Raw genomic sequence first — 17,551 nt, forward strand, 5'->3', positions numbered from 1 at the left:
GGCGCAGCCGCCGCGCTTCTGCGCGGTCCGGCGCAGCCGCCGCGCTTCTGCGCGGTCCGGCGCAGCCGCCGCGCTTGTGCTGCTGCGCGGTCCGGCGCAGCCGCCGCGCTTGTGCTGCTGCGCGGTCCGGCGCAGCCGCCGCGCTTGTGCTGCTGCGCGGTCCGGCGCAGCCGCCGCGCTTGTGCTGCTGCGCGGTCCGGCGCAGCCGCCACTGTGTTTAGAGAGCTAAATAAACAAAACTGCTGACCATAAGACAGACAAATCAGGAACTTGCTACTATTGTTTCAAAAGAGTTTATCTCTCAGGGCTCTTTTAAAGAGTGCTTTCCTAGTAAAAGTATTTCTAAATCTTTTGCTACAGTGGTATTTAATAGCTAGAACAGGCCTTAAAACATAAAACTAATGTAGTAAGAAACTCAGCTGAACTTTATTTGGAAATAAAAATTAAGCATCTCAAAGATTTTAATTTCAATGTGTGGGAAACATGTGCTATGATCTATACAAATTCCATTTTCACCCAGCTTTTAGAGAACATATATATAAAGTGGAATAAGCTTCTACTACAGAAAGAAGAACTCAACATTCAGTACAATTCTTTTCATAAAATTCTGCCTGAGACACTCTCAGGCATTAACCCTGGACTTATGGAAACCTGAAAGTTGCATGGGATCATCATCAAGAGCACTTCTCCATTTTTTGCCCTTCCCTCTCTTGTCTCTTTTTCAATTTATATTTGTAGAAAGAAACCTTATATAACCACCCTTCTAAACATGAACCTTGTAGGAATGTGTTTCTATTAATAATGTTAGTAGAATTACTAATGATGATTAATAATTTTATTCTGCATTACTGTGATTATTGGGGCTTCCGAGATGGAGCTAGTGGTAAAGAATCTGCCTACCAGTGCAGGAGACAAGGGAGATGCAAGTTAGACCCTTGGGTCACCAAGATTCCCTGGAGAAGGACATGGCAACCCACTCCAGTATTCTTGCCTGGAAAATCCCATGGACAAAGGAGTCTGATGAGCTACAGTCCATGGAGTTGCAAAGAGTCAGACACGACTGAGCACATACTCATAAATAGATTTTGATTATCAATGATATTTAATGAATCCCTGCATTCACAAAAGGTTCATCATTTTTTTCCAAAAAAATCTAAGAGTTCAGTATTTAAAATGTAGACTTAGGCTACTTTACACTTAGACTACAAGGGTGATATGATACTCAGGCTGCCTAAGTGAAAAATTCTACCTAGAGCAGCAAAGGCTCTGCTTAGGTTCTAGCTACTTATTAGTAGTTGTATAAGTCGCTAAGTCATGTCTGACTCTTTGTTTATTTAGCTCTGTAAACACAGTAATAATTTGCACTTACAAAATGCTTTATGGTTCACAAAGCACTTTCATAAACATTACGACTTTTGACAGTCATGTAGGGTGAGCTACGTCACTTTTAATATCCTCACTGTATGAGAAAACCTCAAGAGGTTAAATGATTAACTCAAGTAAGGTCATGCAGATGGAAAGTGGCAGCACCCAGGAACACACCTGGATATTCTGACCTACGCCTAACACTCACGTGATTGGACACTTACAAACATTATCATTCTTGTCACTGAAACAATCATTCCCAACATTTTTCTACCCAGCAGTCTTAAGAGATGTCATGGATTCAGTATGACAGTGATTCTGAGCTAGGAATCAATGGAGGCGTCATGTGCTTTAAAATAGTCAAGATGTAATTGATTCTACTGGGTAGCCTAATTGAGAATTACTGTACAAGAGTAATGCATAGTCATTATTAGTATCAAAAAGAAAGGGAAAAAAGATTTTAAAAAAGAAAAATGACTTCATTCTTACTATCCAAGAATAATTAATACTATTAACATTTTAATATATGTCAGTCTTTTATGTCTTGATTAACTTTTTTCAAAAATAGGATCATACTATAGATTTTCAAAAACTTTGTGTAATTCATCACAATCACCTTATCATTTCATTAAACACTCTTCTGCTGCATCATTTTATAGTGACTGCAGAATATTTCATTGTCTAGTACATGCTTAAGTTCAAGATGTAAATGGTTTCATATAATTCCGCAATCCCTGACAGTGTTATTCTGGTATATGTGTATGAGCTTTATCTAAAAGAATTCAAAATTATTTTAAGTCACCTCTTTTCTAGCTTTCATTTCCTATATATTTGACCTCCTGAATAATTCTTTTTTAATATAAATTTATTTATTTTAATTGGAGGTTAATTACTTTACAATATTGTATTGGTTTTGCCATACAACAACATGAATCCACCACAGGTATACACGTGTTCCCCATCCTGAACCCCCCCTCCCTTCTCCCTCCCCATACCATCCCTCTGGGTCATCTCAGTGGGCTTCCCTGGTGGCTCAGGCAGTAAAGAGTCTGCCTGCAGTGTGGGAGACCCGGATTCAATCCCTGGGTTGGGAAAATCCCATGGAGAAGGAAATGGCAACCCACTCCAGTATTCTTGCCTGGAAAATCCCTTGGACAGAGGAGCCTGGCAGACTATAGCCCATGGGGTCGCAAAGAGTTGGACATGCCTGAACGAACATGTCCATCTATGTCCATATTTCTTAAATAACCATTTGGTGATTAACTTTTTTGTATTTATGTATTTTTATCAATGCTTTTATTGAAGTATAGTTGATTTACAATGTTATATTTCTGCTGTACAACAAAGTGATTCATTCTTTTTTATATTTTTTTTCAATTATGGTTTATCATAGGATGTTGAATGTAATTCTCTGTGCTATACAATAAGACCTTGTTTTTTATTTCTTTTAATAATATATATTTTCAGGCACTTCCTGGCAGTCCATTGGTTAAGACTTCATGCTTTCATTGTTGAGGGCCCAGGTTCAATCCGTGGTCAGGGAATTAAGATCCCACAAGCCTCATGACACAGCCAAAAACAAAAGAAAAAATTGTAATATATATATATTAATATCTATTTTTTTCATCTCTTTGCTTTAGGGTGCAGTACTAGCAGCTGTGTCAAGTCACAAATTCAACTCATTCTATGGGGATCCCCCTGAAGAGTTGCCAGATTTCTCCGAAGACCCTACCTCCTCAGGTGACTGAATCATTCATTTACTCACTACAGTCAATCATGTGGTGTCTACATCCTTTCTCTTTCATTATGAATAAACTTTTCCTGTGAATCTAGTTCTAATCTCCAAGAAATTCTAAGGAAGTTTGTCAGCAGCCAGATTCCTTCCCCATGTATCTGATTCCTTTTTTGTTTTAATACCAAAATTGCTTTCCCCTACTGCTCCAAGCCGACATTTCACTTTTTATTTTTAACTTCAGAAATACTTCTTCCCCTTTCCTCCCTCCAGACCCAACATTGCACTTCATCCAATCCAACATTTGTAGTCAGTCTTCTTGAATCTTTGTGATTACCTTCTACCTCAACACAAATTTCTGATGTAAAATTTTCCCCATATCAACTGTAGCAGATCAGACTTTGGAACAACACTGCTTTTAATTGAATCTTTCGATGTAAACCTGTCTTATGAATTATCTCTTGAAACGATTTACAGGTTCTTCTCTTTTTATAAAGTCTATAACATGTCTATACAAGCATTCAAGGGGGAGGAACATAGAAGAATTACCTATTTTGATGAAATGTCTATAGGTACTCCTGAAAAAACTCACTAGTGTTCACAAAACTATTTATTTAAATGCTCAGATTTCCATCCTACTGTGAGGTAGTCTCAAGGATTATTTGCTAAAAATACATAGGACTCATTTGTGTGTATATGCAAATGCATGTATGTGTGTTAGTTTTTAATTTTTATTTGTGTGTTTATTAACTCCTACATCATATGTCCTCTGGCATCAGCTTTTCTTTCTTTCATTAGAATTAGTTAGTGCTTGTCATATGGTTGACTCTGTACTGGTGATTTGGTTTTTGTACTCTTGCACTGGTTCATTCATTGTTCATGTATTACCATTGGAATCAGGGCCCAGAGCCCTTCCTAAAGCATGAGTTGTTTGTCCTTCATAACTAGCCATATAGGAAGAATGGGTGTGCTAATGCTTCTTTCATTGTTGGAACCATGAGCATTTGTCAATATTTATGCTTCTTCTTTCCTCTGTTATACACATGAGTGCACATACATGCTCACATACACATGTACACACAGAGTTTCTGACCAATTGGTATGCGCTTATACCTTGTGCAAAATAACAGGATCGAATTTCCCATTCCAACAGCTATATAGTTCCTCATTTTGACCTTTACCAATTGGGATGTGACTCTTCCTCTTTTGAGTGAAGGTGATTTCCAAAAACATTTATAAATGGGAATCTTAAAGAAGAGATTCTGAGGAGGAGGACTTGTTCTTTTCCTCTTGTGCTGACTTGGTAATTATCCAGAGTCCTTCCCACATTAAAGGCTGTAGTTGTGTTACTGGTATGTTCCCCAACGCTCCCTATTGTTTCATGTCTGTGTTTTTTTCTTCCAGTCCATTTTGTTCTCTCCATTCGTAGCTTTTTGTTGTTTTTAACTTGAAACTCCTCCTTCCCTCTTCACACTTAGATTACAGTTAACCCTTTTTAGGGGGAGTGGATCTAATAGAGTTTTATGTTATACTGTGACTATGTGATATAGTCACATACTTGGAATAATATATTTAAAGATTTGGGGCCAAGATCTCTAATACCATTTTCATCTTTGGCAATAGAAAGACAGTAGGACAGTCCTTGCAACGGCTTCATAGACCTGATTCTTTACTGTTGCCCCATAATATTTACCTCTGCTTAGCAAGAGTTTAATGAGCTCTTAAGTATTCCTTTCTGTGAAGAGCTGGATTTTTCTTCTAGGGAAAGGAATTGTCTATAGTTATAAACATGCTTATTTTCTATTAAATACATTTTCATTGCTCAATTTTTTCTGTTTTTTTTTTCCAGTATAATCTCTAAATGATATTGTTGAAATAGTTTCTGATTACAATACTTACTTTTTAAACAAAAAAAAAATTTATTACACTGTCTTGCAAGCCCTCAAAGTAGTTATTCACAATTTTGCATTCCTTATTGCTTCCCTTTCCTGTTGTCTCATCCTATCTTTTTTAAAATTTCCACATCTTAAGGATCCTAAAAGCAGTTTATCCATTTGATATGCTAAATGTCTCTAAAATATTTTTAAATGGCACTGTTCAGCTGCTAACAATAAAAGATAAAATTGTTATGCAGCGTATGTGTCTGATCATCTACCCTAAATGAAGAGAAAATTTCTATATAGTCAGATGTCAAAACAAAGGAAAATTTTCAAGAAAATTCTAATGTTTTCCTGAATTTCACATGGCTACCAGGAATTATTCATATGTTCCTAAAATTAACTTTTTTAAATTATTTTTTAATTGGAGGATAATTACTTTACAATATTGTGATGGTTCAAGAGAGGCATTAACTATTATTGTCAGCATTATTTACCAAATATCTAACTTTGCCAATTTTTTTTCTCCAACTGTAATGTAAAAGTAATGGTTATATGGTTGGTTGCAGAAAGCCTTTATTTTATCTAGATAATTAGCACATCTATATTTTAATTTTTCAAAGTATTTTTATTTTTAATATTCTTCTCAATTTTCAAGCCTAAATTCTTCTCTATTTAATTCTAGTCCTTTAATTCTCCATCATTTAAGTTCCCAATGTCTTCCTTTCCACTGTCTTTCTGTCAAAATTTGCATGGATTTGTTTTACAGTACAAAACATAAAGCACTTTCCATTGTTACCTGAGCGTTCTTCCAGAAAACCCATTTCAAAAAGAGAAAAGTGATGATAAAGCATGTGCTTGTTGGGCAGGGGTGAGGGGTTGGAGAAAGAGGAGTTAGAAAATAGTATAAGGTCACCAACTGTCCTTTCTTGAGATAGACTGTTTTTCATCTTTAGATAATGCGTTTTCTGTTCTTTCTACGAAATAAGAATGAATGGTAGTTTGGTAATTTTTTTTTTCCTTAAAGACCTTGCTTGACCAAATTAAAAGCTGGCAATCCTGTGTTAGTGCAAATTCTATTCAAAATTATAATTATAATTTTTAAAAAATTTAACAGAGCCTCTCATTAACAGTGGAAAAAAATAATTGAAACAAATCAACCAGTCCTCTAAGGAAGAGTTTAACATGTTTAGGTATGCTGTTTGCATTGTAAAATAATTTTTATATAAGAAGTTTTTTCCTATTTTGAGTATTGAAATAAGTCAGTTATACATTCTCCAGAAATTGTTAGGCTTAATCTTAAGATAAACAGTGTATCGTTGCTTTGTTATTTACCAATTCCAAGTGGAAATATTCTGTTCTCATATTTCAAATCAAAGAAACCAGACTCAGAACCCAGCAAATGTGCTCTCAGAACACAAGGGCTCACTTGGGGCTCAGCTAAGAGACTCTGCTTCTTGTGGCTCATCTACTGAGCCCAACTGTGGCTTGATAACCTGCTTGCTCTAAAATCATACTGTTTGTTGTTTGTCCATATGCTGCCTTCCTCCTAGGACTTCTAGCAGCAGAAAGTAGGTATCCCTTTGTTTTCCTCTAAGGTTTATCTTTTATGCAAAAGTGTTTGGCTTTGCATGGTTCATAACCAGCTTGACTTTATCCTCAGCTGTTTCTGCTTAGATGTTTGTGTATGAATTTTAACACTGCCTGGCCATAGAATAAATACTTGGATGTACTGATTTCCTGGAGCATTGTTACACAAATACTACTAACTTCTCACTTCTTTCATAAGAGGAAAAAGAGGCAGTGTTAAAATTTTAAGCGCACTTAATATTATTTCACATCTTAATTTCCAGCACAAATACATTATTCTGGGAGAAGGCTAACAATTTATTTTATAGTTTGCTTTCAAGAAACCTTTCAGGGTAAGTGAATGTTCCTTTAATTGTTATATAATCTATAAGCAGTGTTAATTACTCTCTGTTACTATTTTCAGTATTGCTGTGGAGCTATGAAATAAACTCCTGGATTTATGTCTCTTAACAACTTCTACCATCAGAAAGAACATAAGAATAATATAATCACTAGATTTTAATTACCAAAAGATATAATTTGAAAAAGTGAGAATAGTAAAGTAAAATGTATGTAAGAAATTACATACACACAAATGAGTATAAGTAAAATTAAGGCAATCTAAATGAGATGGGTGGATTGTATCAATGTCAGTATTCTGGTTGTGATATTACACAGTAGTTTTTTTAAAAGTTACCAGTGGGGAAACTGAGCAAAGTATACACGGGATCTCTACATTATTTCTTAACAACTGCATATAAATCTACAATTATCTCAGTAATAATTTCAGTTAAAGCAATAGAATAAATCTTTACTTCAGCATTGTGCTTACTGGGGGGAAAGTATATAAGAGACAAAGATAAATAGAAAATCTGGGTGCTAATAACAAAATTCATTGTCACACTTTCTTGTATTAGTTACTTGTAGCTCAAATTGCAGCCAATTTAATATAAAAAGCTCACGGTATGTTAGTTATCTGTTGATCACTAATGAATAATGTCAAGGCAGCATTTATCATCTCACAGTTTCTGTTGGTCAGGAATCTCGGCATGGCTTAGCTGAGTACCCCTGGCTTAAGATCTCTTATGACTCTGCAGTCAAGATGTCATCAAGAGCTGTGATCTCACCTGAAGGCCCAACTGTAGAGGGAATCCTCTTCCACACTCACTCACCTGGTTGTTGATAGGCTTCAGTTTTGCTCACAGCCTTGAAATTTGCTTCCCCTGGCACAGATAATCAAAGAGAGAGGGCAAAAGTAAGAGAGTGTACCCAAGACAGAAACCACCGTTCTTATAACCTAATCTCAGAAATGATATTCTATCCCTTCTGCCCTATTCTGTTTGTTACAAGTGAGTTAATAAGTCCAGCCTACACTCCAGGGAAAGGACTGATTATATGAGGGCATGAATACCAGCAGTCAGGGATCTTGGGGGCCATCTCAGAGGCTGCCCACTATGTACATGTTAATGACCATTGAAATATAAGACACTTCCCATTTGTAACTGGTTTTGTTTCTCCAGATTTCGTACCCTTCTTTTGATTTTTTTTTTTAATCAAGTAGATCTATTGTGTCATTTGGGAATGAAAGCATCTTGAAGGTATCAAGTAGTGCTTTTCCTTAGTTGTAAAGCCTTATATGGTGGTGGTGGTGGTTTAGTCGCTAAATCATGTGTGACTCTTGCAACCCCATGGACTGTAGCCCGCCAGGCTCCTCTTGTCCATGGAATTTCCCAGACAAGAATACTGGATTGGGTTGCCATTTCCTTCTCCAAAAGCCTTATATGAATGGGCAAGTAACAACCAGCATAATGTTATTTAAGGTACTTTGACAACTTTGTGCCCAACGATGTTGCTATGTAGAAATATAGATTGCTTTAACAAGTATAATGGCATTAGAATTATGGTATGTGCACTCTGACAAAATACATTTGCAGAGTTTTTACTTCTTTTAACTAATAAATTTTAAGTCATCTGCACTATAATCAATGGGCTTCCCTGGTGGCTCAGCAGTAAAGAATCTGCCTGCAGTGCAGGAGACACAGGTTCAGTCCCTGGGTCGGGAAGATCTCCTGGAGAAGGAAATGGCAACCCACTTCAGTATTCTTGCCTGGGAAATCCCACAGACAGAAGAACCTGGTGGGCTACAATCCATGGGGTTGAAACAACAAAAACAACTATAATCTATACATAAAGAATCTAATGCACTTATCACCATGTGTAAGTTTTCATAACTTGAATTGGATATAGCACAGATGCTTAAGTCCAAAATACAATTTTCATTACAGGATTCACTATAGGTTATAACTTGACTAATAACCAAAATTTGGTTTGTACCATGGGATTAATAGCTGTTGTCCAGGGGTAAAGGTAAGGGGAAGAGATTGACTTCAAAGAAGGAGCTTTTGTGGAGTGATGAAAATGTACACCAAAATTGATGAATTTTAACTTAATCCTACCTTAGTAAGCAGATTTTTGTAATGCTACTGTTTTTGCCAGGAAGGACTTTGAGTGGTTGATATGAATGTGTGATACTGATTCAGTGTTATATAAATAGGACTGCTAATGTAATAGGAAATAGAGGTTATTGATAACTCTCCAGGTGAAACTAGACTAGATTGAGATACTGAATTTGCTCAGTGATATTGGGTTTTACAGCTATATATATAATTTTTAAATATATACATATAAATCTTTGTTACTGAAATAACTGCATACATGGATATATACTGTTTATCAGATGTATGCAGTATATACATTTATGAAAACTCATTGGATGATACACTTAAGATGTTTGCATTTCACTCTATATAAATTTTACCTGAGAGAGAGAAAGAGAGGGGAGTATTAAAATCTATGCCAATGTGTTTAGTTAGAGGTGAAGTGTACTAATGTTGACCACTCTGCCACTTACTTTGAGATGAATGATAAATAAGGCAAATTGATGTGTGGATAGATATGTGATAAAGTAAATATTGCAAACTGTTAATTATAGAGTCTAGGTAGTGAATACAATTCTTTCCACTTTCTATATGTTTGAAATTTTTCATAGTAAAGCTGGGGGAAATAGTTTTAAGATAGACTCTACCTGCTTCCCACTAAATGATTATGTCACTTCCTAATACACAAAATATACATTTTCTAGCTTCAAACAAGATGTGCATTGTACTATTTATCTTTCTGTCCTCCTTTCAGGTTATTTTTACTCAGTCAACATTTTTATGAGACTTTTCTACTTCTAACGAAACAGTTCTAGACTCAAAAGTTTTTAAAGCATATTTTTAAAACAATTGACATATTTATGCTTTCTTGATCATTATTTCATAACAGTAGCAGAAAACTTTTGAGAAAGTTGTATCCATGAGATTCCTGGGAAAGGTAGAAATGTTCAAAGTTAAAATGTATGATTATTAACCTATTGTTTAGATACAAACTTGATGACCAAATGAATTAGGCAGAAGCTAAAGTAAAGTACTATTCCAAAGACAGAGCTTGATTACTTTCTAACAAATTTATCATTGTGAAAGTTTAGACCAAGAGATGTATTCAAGTGTGTTGGTGAGGGCATGGTTTCAGGAGGGATCAGTCTATAGTGGAAGGACTAGGTGCTAGAGGCCTGGGTTCTATGACTCAACTGCTGTGGCCCCAGGGTCATTTAACATGACAGAGCCTCCTTTTTTTCCAAATATAGAAACACTTGTCTTCAGGGCAGGGTTATGATGGAATCGCATAAGATAACAAGCATAAAAAACATGTTGGAAATTATAAACTGTTACACAAATATAAGTAGTAAAATAATTTTCATCATGACTTTAAGGAAACAGTGCCATAAAATAAACTTTTCTGTGGTTACATATTTCTTATTACAGTATTTTATTTTCAATGCTTCAGAATTTGCTCAGAAAACAGTAATTTTTTATTTTTAATTGGAGGAAAATTCCTTTACAATGTTGTGATGTTTTCTGCCATACCACAGTGCAAACCAGCCATAATAATATATATATATCCCCTCCCTCCCCTCCTCCCCAGTCTGTCTCACCCCTCTAAACTCCCCCCTGCGCCCCCCCATCTCATTCCTCTCAGTTGTCACAAAGCACTAGGCTGGGCTCCCAGGGTTATTTAGCAACTTCTGACCAGCCATCTGTTTTATACATGGTAGTGTGTGTATGTTGATGCTACGTTCAGAAGAAAACAATAAGTTTAATCAAACATATTTTATAGTGTTTTTTTTGTACAAAACACTCTGCAAAATGTAGCCTAGAAAACAAAAGTGAATGGAATACCTACAGTCCTGCCATTAGATAAACTGCCCTCTGAGGTGAACTTACATATTATTTATTGATTTTTTTTTCCAAGATAGTCACAAGTTCATTCAGGGGTTTTATAGAAAAAAAAATCCTTTTCAGTTTTTGAGAAAACTGAGTAGTTCTTTCAGATATGACAGTTATTGATCAACAAAATAAATACTAGTGACAACTTAAGATCCAATGTGTGTTGTTGTGTTACATTAATTACTACTTCTGCCTCTGTATGTAAAACAGTAACAATGGAGAAGCCACAGAAATGTCTTTGTGTATATTAATGTTTTATAATGAATTGAAAAATTATGAGATTTTACGTGACTTGGTGTTGAACTGCAGATATCAGTTTACCCATCTGTGAGATGTGGTTCTGCTGGTCATACTCAAAGAAAGAACGAACGAAACTAGAAACGGTGTCAGGAGAGGTGTTAAAACAATCAAAGGTAAAGAAAGATCTTGAGGTTAGACCAAAAATATGTGTTTATTCAATATGAAAAGACAAAGGAGGGATGGAATAAGGACTATTAAGTTTCCTAGCTAATGACAGAAACTTTTAAATTAGGGACACATTTCAGAGCTTGAAAGAGGCAACTTGAGCACACCTGTGGAAATACTGCCTTTCATGATTGAAAACCTACAAAGTTAATCACATTTGGGTACAAGATCAGACTATAAATCAGTTCAGAAAAGGTGACAGATCTAAGGAAATTAAATAGACCTGTTGACCTGGTAGGTCTTACCTACTAGAGACACAGGTTAATGGTTGCCCTTGTGCTTTCCAGCAAAGCATCCACTAGGTTTCTCAGAGCAGATTGGAAACCTAGGTGGAGGTGTTGAATTCCTGCTCATCCACCTCTTTGGGCTTCCCTGGTGGCTCAACTGATAAAGAATCCACCTGTAGTGTGGGAGACCTGGGTTTGATCCCTGGGTTGGGAAGATCCCCTGGGGAAGGGAATGGCTACCCACTCCAGTATTCTGGCCTGGAAAATTCCATGGACTGTATAGTCGATGGAATCGTGATAGCTTAAGGTGAACGATGTCGGATTCATGATCTCGGAAGAAGATTTAGCTTTGGGAACAGGGACCAGGCTTGATCACTCAAGAGCTTTTGTATAGCAGAGTTTTATTAAGTATGAAAATAGACAGAGAAAGCTTCTGACATAGATATCAGAAGGAGGACAGGGAGTGCCGCACTCACTAGTCTTAGAAAAGGGAGTTCTATACTTTTTTAATTGGTTATTACAATAAATCAAAAGAATGTCTCAAGGTTGTAAAGATCTTACTAAACCCACTCCCTTCCCTTGTGCCTGCCAAGCAGGAGACCTGGGTTCGATCCCTGGGTTGGGAAGATCCCCTGGAGAAGGGAAAGGCTACCCACTCCAGTATTCTGACCTAGAGAATTCCATGGACTATATGGTCCATGGGGTCGCAAAGAATCAGACCCGACTGAGTGACTTTCACTTCTTCACTTCAGACCCACTCCCACAATTTACATTTTAAGATGACAGAATTATAACTTAACAATAGAAAGATCTTACCAGACCCACTCCCATAATATACATTTTAAGATAACAGGATTAGTCAGAAGGTTTTCAGGAAGGAAAGGGGTTCCTTTCCTCAAGCAGGATACATTGTTGTTATATAATCCTTAGTATAAACTGACTTGTTTGTGTGTGTGTGTAATCATCAGTTCCAGGCTTTAAAAAAAAAAAAAAGTTTTATATGACTAAGACTAAGGAATGTAGAGGGGAAAAAAAAAAGATGTTTGTCCTTTCCTCCTCCTTGAGAATCCCAGACCTCTCTCCGGAGACCCCGGACTTCTTATCAACCTGCCTAGGAACTGACTCAGTTGCAAAGAATCAGACATGATTGAGTGACTTGAACTTTCACGTCTCCTCTGAGACTGTTCCAGCTTCTCCCTGGGCAGCCTGTTTCTGTGCCACTTTAGTTTTTACCTCCTCTAAATCATTTGCTTCCGGGTATAATGTGCCTACTTCACACACCTGCATGAGAGCCCTTTCCTTGAGACCAGGGATCATATCTGTTTTCCTTGAAACCCCTGCCTCATACCTGGCAAAAAACAGGAACATGTGATAAAAGTTTTGCTTACTGTCTGACCCAGTAGGATTCAAATTCTTTTCTAACCTCCATATCCATGCATAAACCATGTGTCACTTCTTGTTGAAGGTTCTCCCTGTATTTCCTAATCCAGCCAGTTACCATAGAAAGTCAAGAAGCACATACACTTTGGATCCAGACACACTGGGTTGAGTCCTGGCTTTACCACTTCTAGCTGTGACCTTCCTTGATCTCTCTGATCCTCAGTTCCCTATCTAGAAAGGTCAGGTACTGTATTTACCTTACTATGTTGTCCTGGGGATGTGCCTGACACATCACAAACACTCAGGAATTGGGAACTGCTCTTATCCTTGTTTCTTTAATACTTCATTCAAGGCATACTTTGTGGAGATAATGAAGTTAATCAAATATTGGCCTGCCTTAAGGACCTCACAGCACAGAAATGAAGAGTGAGCAAGTGCACATGTTGGATAATGCATGGAGATGCTTATAGGACAGGGATTGCACAGAGCTTTGGGAGTTCACAAACCAACAAATGATACGTCCCTGGTCTGATACAGCCACAGTTGCTTCCCAGTGGTTAGACTTACCATCTTAGTATTCGCTAGATAGAAGCTTGTTTTATTTTAATCTTATAGTATTAATAAACTGCTTCATAGAATAGAATAGATATAGATAGAATAGATCAGCATAAGCAATGCTGGATAGAGACAATAAAAACTAGATGATTCCACTAAGATAACTGAGTGAAAATAGTAATTAGCTTTCTCTGCTCTCTGTTAAGTTTTTTAATATACAAAAAAATGCACATTTCATTAGTATTTTTGTTGTTGCAGTTAATCCAAAAGCTTAGAACTGGCTTTAGTAACTTTATAAACCTGGCATCATATAATTCTGTTGTTGATGATGTACCAGGATCAAGGACTCAGTGGAATATTTGGGACTAATTTCTTCACATCACCTGTTGCTTTCCAAGGCTTTTAGTAAGGGATGACAAGAGACCTAATTTTTAACTAATTTCCAGATTTTTTTTTTCCTTCTCAGAACAAAGTAAAAGTCCTGAGATGAGCAGGGAGAAGGAAGTGGATTAGATTAATACACTTTTAAGACTAGCAGGGGAAATGAGGACTGGTTTCTGCCTTGTACCTTTTTTATTCCACTTAGTGTCCACTTACTGTTTTCAGTGAAGGCATACCAATAGCCTGGTAGGTGTAATTATTCAAAATTTAAAAGTATTCACAATCCTGTCAACAGATTAATGGTAAACTGTGGCACATCCCTGCCATAGACTACTACCCAGGAATAAAAAGGATTAAACTATTGATACATGCAACAACTTGGATGAATTTCCAGAGAATTATGCTAAGTCAAAAAAGCCAGTCCCAAAAGGTTACACACCATATTGTTTCATTTACATAGATCCCTTGAAATGACAAAATTATAGAAATGGAGAACAGGTTAGTAGTTGCCAGGCAGGGGTTAGGAGGTAGGAAGGGCAGGAGGGAAATTATTGCAGTTATAAGAGGGCAACATGAAGGATCCTTGGAGTGATGGAAATATTCTGTCACTTGACTATATCAATGTCAATATTCCTGGTTATGCTATATGACAGTTTACAAGATGTTACCACACTGGGGAAACTGGGTGAAAGGCACATGGTATCTTCCCTTATTATCTCTTACAAGTTCATGTGGATCTACAATTAACTGAAAGGGAAAAGTCAATTTTTAAAAAAAAATTAACTACAGTAATTTCCACATAGATAACCACTTAATGTGTCTTAAGCCCCAAATTTTTAACATAATTAAATACTATAAAAAGCAGTTGCTTGTATAGCAACTTTTTTTCTATTGTAGAAACCTTAGAACATATGGACAAACACAGAATGAAATAGAAGCAGGAAAGTAAATATGACTACTATTATCTTTTTGGTATTTTTCATTCTGTTTGTTTTTTTCTGAATTTGTATTTTTTTTTTCAGTTATAATTGGGGGTACACAGTTTATGTGGTTTTACCTTCTGCTCTCTGAAATTTTATATCACACAGATTTCTGTCTTTAAAATTCTTCAAAAACAAATTTCATGCGGCTGTGTATTCCATTTCGTGGATGTTCTATAGTTTATGTAATCATTCTCTAATTATTAGATATTTATCCATTTTATATGATAGATATCCTGACACAAATCTTTCTACAGTTCCTATTTTTTCCTTAATGTAAGTTTTTGTGAATAGAAATCCTGAGTTAAAGTGCATGAGCATTTTTGAGGTTCTTTGAGATAAATTATCAGATTGCCTTCTGGAAAAGTAGTACTCTTCCTCATTCCTCATCTCCCCACTGTGACTACCATCATAGTTGTGACAATCAAAAGTCTTTCCAGACATTGCCAAATGTCCCCCTGAGGGGCAAAATTGCTGCTGTTCGAAAACTACAGATTTAAGATTTGCATGTGCAGTGAGGCACTTATTGTTAGAATGTCTCTAACACTATGTACACTAATGTCCTGAAGTGTAGGCTCTCAGGGTGCTTTTCTTGCTCTGGAATGTATATGTGCGTGTTGTCTGCGGAGTAGAACAGGCTAACCATTTCTTTAAGGCTAAGTGACTTTGTTACTACCTCTCTGGATTCCCAGTTATTAGAGGAAATTTAAAGTGACCACACTGTCCTACAAAAACTATTTCCCCTAATATCTACTATGGTATTCTGACGTGTCAGTCAGTATATCTATCCTTAGTAAAATGGGCCCAATTAACTGAGAACAACTGACTTTGTATGTAAAGGGAGGAAAAAGAATGGAGTGGGATTTTTGCTAGTTAAGTTTGAGCCTTAAAAATCCTAAGAGGAGGACTTCCCTGGTGGTCCAGTGGTTAAGACTCCACACTTAGAGTGCAGGGGGCCTGGGCTCAATCCTTGGTCAAGGAACTAGATCTCACATGCCGCAACTAATACCCAGCACAGCCAAATTAAATAATAAATCTTTTTTTTTTAATCCTTATAAGGATTTACATAGCAGGAGCTCCCAGTTGAAGGTTTGTCCCTCACATCTACATCTGGCTTTACCTTATGTTCTTGTTGGAAAGCCCCTGTGTGAAATGACCACCTCCATTATTTCTATCATATTTCAAAACATCATGGAGTCCTGGGAACCCATAGTCTCTTTCTGATGTATGACTTTCTGCACCCAGATCTTCTAGTAGCTCAGTTGTAGTTGATGAATTGCCCTAATCCAAGTAAGACAAGAGGCAATTTACTTTGAAAAATGAGGTACGTGCAAATACATTGTTAAAAACATAAATTCCCTGCAAATACTCTGTCATTAAGTGATATGAAACACATTTAAGTCTGTTTTCCAGTAAAGACATGAACCTTTGAAGTGTGTTAGTCCACAGTTCTGAAATGTCAGATCTAGGTTATGAAGGTGAGTCTGACACTGACTTTCTCTACTGGCTGTTTCTGTTCTGCTTGTTCCCCTTAGGAGCAGTGTCACAGGTGCTGGACAGCCTGGAAGAGATTCATGCACTTACAGACTGCAGTGAAAAGGACTTAGATTTTCTACACAGTGTTTTCCAGGATCAGCATCTTCACACGCTACTAGATGTAAGTCTTTCTCTTTACTAATTTTTTTGGGTAAACTGAATAGTTACCATAACAGTCCTTTTTCAGTTGCTGCCCGTCTGTGAGAAATGCAGGAAGTCATCCATCATAGATTCATAACTGAAATTAAGTCTCTTATATATGGTACAAATGCAACAGAGCCTAACAAGTCACAGTGGAAAAAAATAAGTATGTATGTATATCTTTAGAAGAATTCATTGAGCTTTGCTGTGATTACCTCTCATTGCTTCTAAATATTGTTTTCAAACATTGCACCTCAAACATGAGTATAGGAGAGAGAGAATTAAGTTAGACGTTGTGCTGCTACTGCTAAGTCACTTCAGTCGTGTCCAGCTCTGTGCAACCCCATAGACAGCAGCCCACCAGGCTCCCCTGTCCCTGGGATTCTCCAGGCAAGAACACTGGAGTGGGTTGCCATTTCCTTCTCCAGTGCATGAAAGTGAAAAGTGAAAGTGAAGTCTTGTCCAACTCTTCGCGACCCCATGGACTTCAGCCTACCAGGCTCCTCCATCCATGGGATTTTCCAGGCAAGAGTACTGGAGTGGGGTGCCATTGCCTTCTCCAAGACATTGTACAGTGGACTCTATTCACACACACATCTCATACTTAACATTGCTGGTTTTCATAAACTCAGTGTCTCTCTTTAAAACATAAGGATATATTCCATTATTAAATATGACAGACTGCACTGACAGATACAAGTCAGAAGCTGACAGTTCAAATCTGCCCTCATTTTAGTCATATTTTTAAGTAAAATACCTTTCTTAGCACATATTAGTCTACTTGTACATATTAGTCTTTTTACAAGAAAAATCTTCCCTTAATAAGAATAAAATTTGCTTTGGGATGCCTAGAACTTTGTGGTGCTCACTGATTAATCGACCATATACGAATTAAACTAATGCAAAATTTCCCACGATGTATTCTGCAGAGCATTGTTCTGGGAGATAGTTGTGGGTGTTACCATTCAAGAGAGAGGAGTAGATCTAAAATTTATTGATTAAAATTTTTTACTGG

General features: G+C 36.8%; 1 protein-coding gene across 9 annotated transcripts in view; it reads left to right on the forward strand.

Moving 5' to 3' along the window:
• The window catches only part of CASK (calcium/calmodulin dependent serine protein kinase), a 392,189-nt gene that overhangs the window by 290,235 nt on the left and 84,403 nt on the right, over positions 1-17,551 (forward strand). For all 9 annotated transcript variants that reach the window (XR_005725457.1, XM_040266154.1, XM_040266155.1 and 6 more), the window contains 2 exons: positions 3,006-3,105; positions 16,395-16,516. Coding sequence is in view for 8 of the 9 variants with exons in the window: in XM_040266154.1 (XP_040122088.1) it covers positions 3,006-3,105; positions 16,395-16,516 (222 nt within the window). In the remaining variant the exon portion in view is untranslated. The remainder of the gene's footprint in view (positions 1-3,005; positions 3,106-16,394; positions 16,517-17,551) is intronic.

This window comes from Oryx dammah, unplaced genomic scaffold, assembly GCF_014754425.2.
Source record: "Oryx dammah isolate SB20612 unplaced genomic scaffold, SCBI_Odam_1.1 HiC_scaffold_23, whole genome shotgun sequence".
NCBI lineage: Eukaryota > Metazoa > Chordata > Mammalia > Artiodactyla > Bovidae > Oryx > Oryx dammah.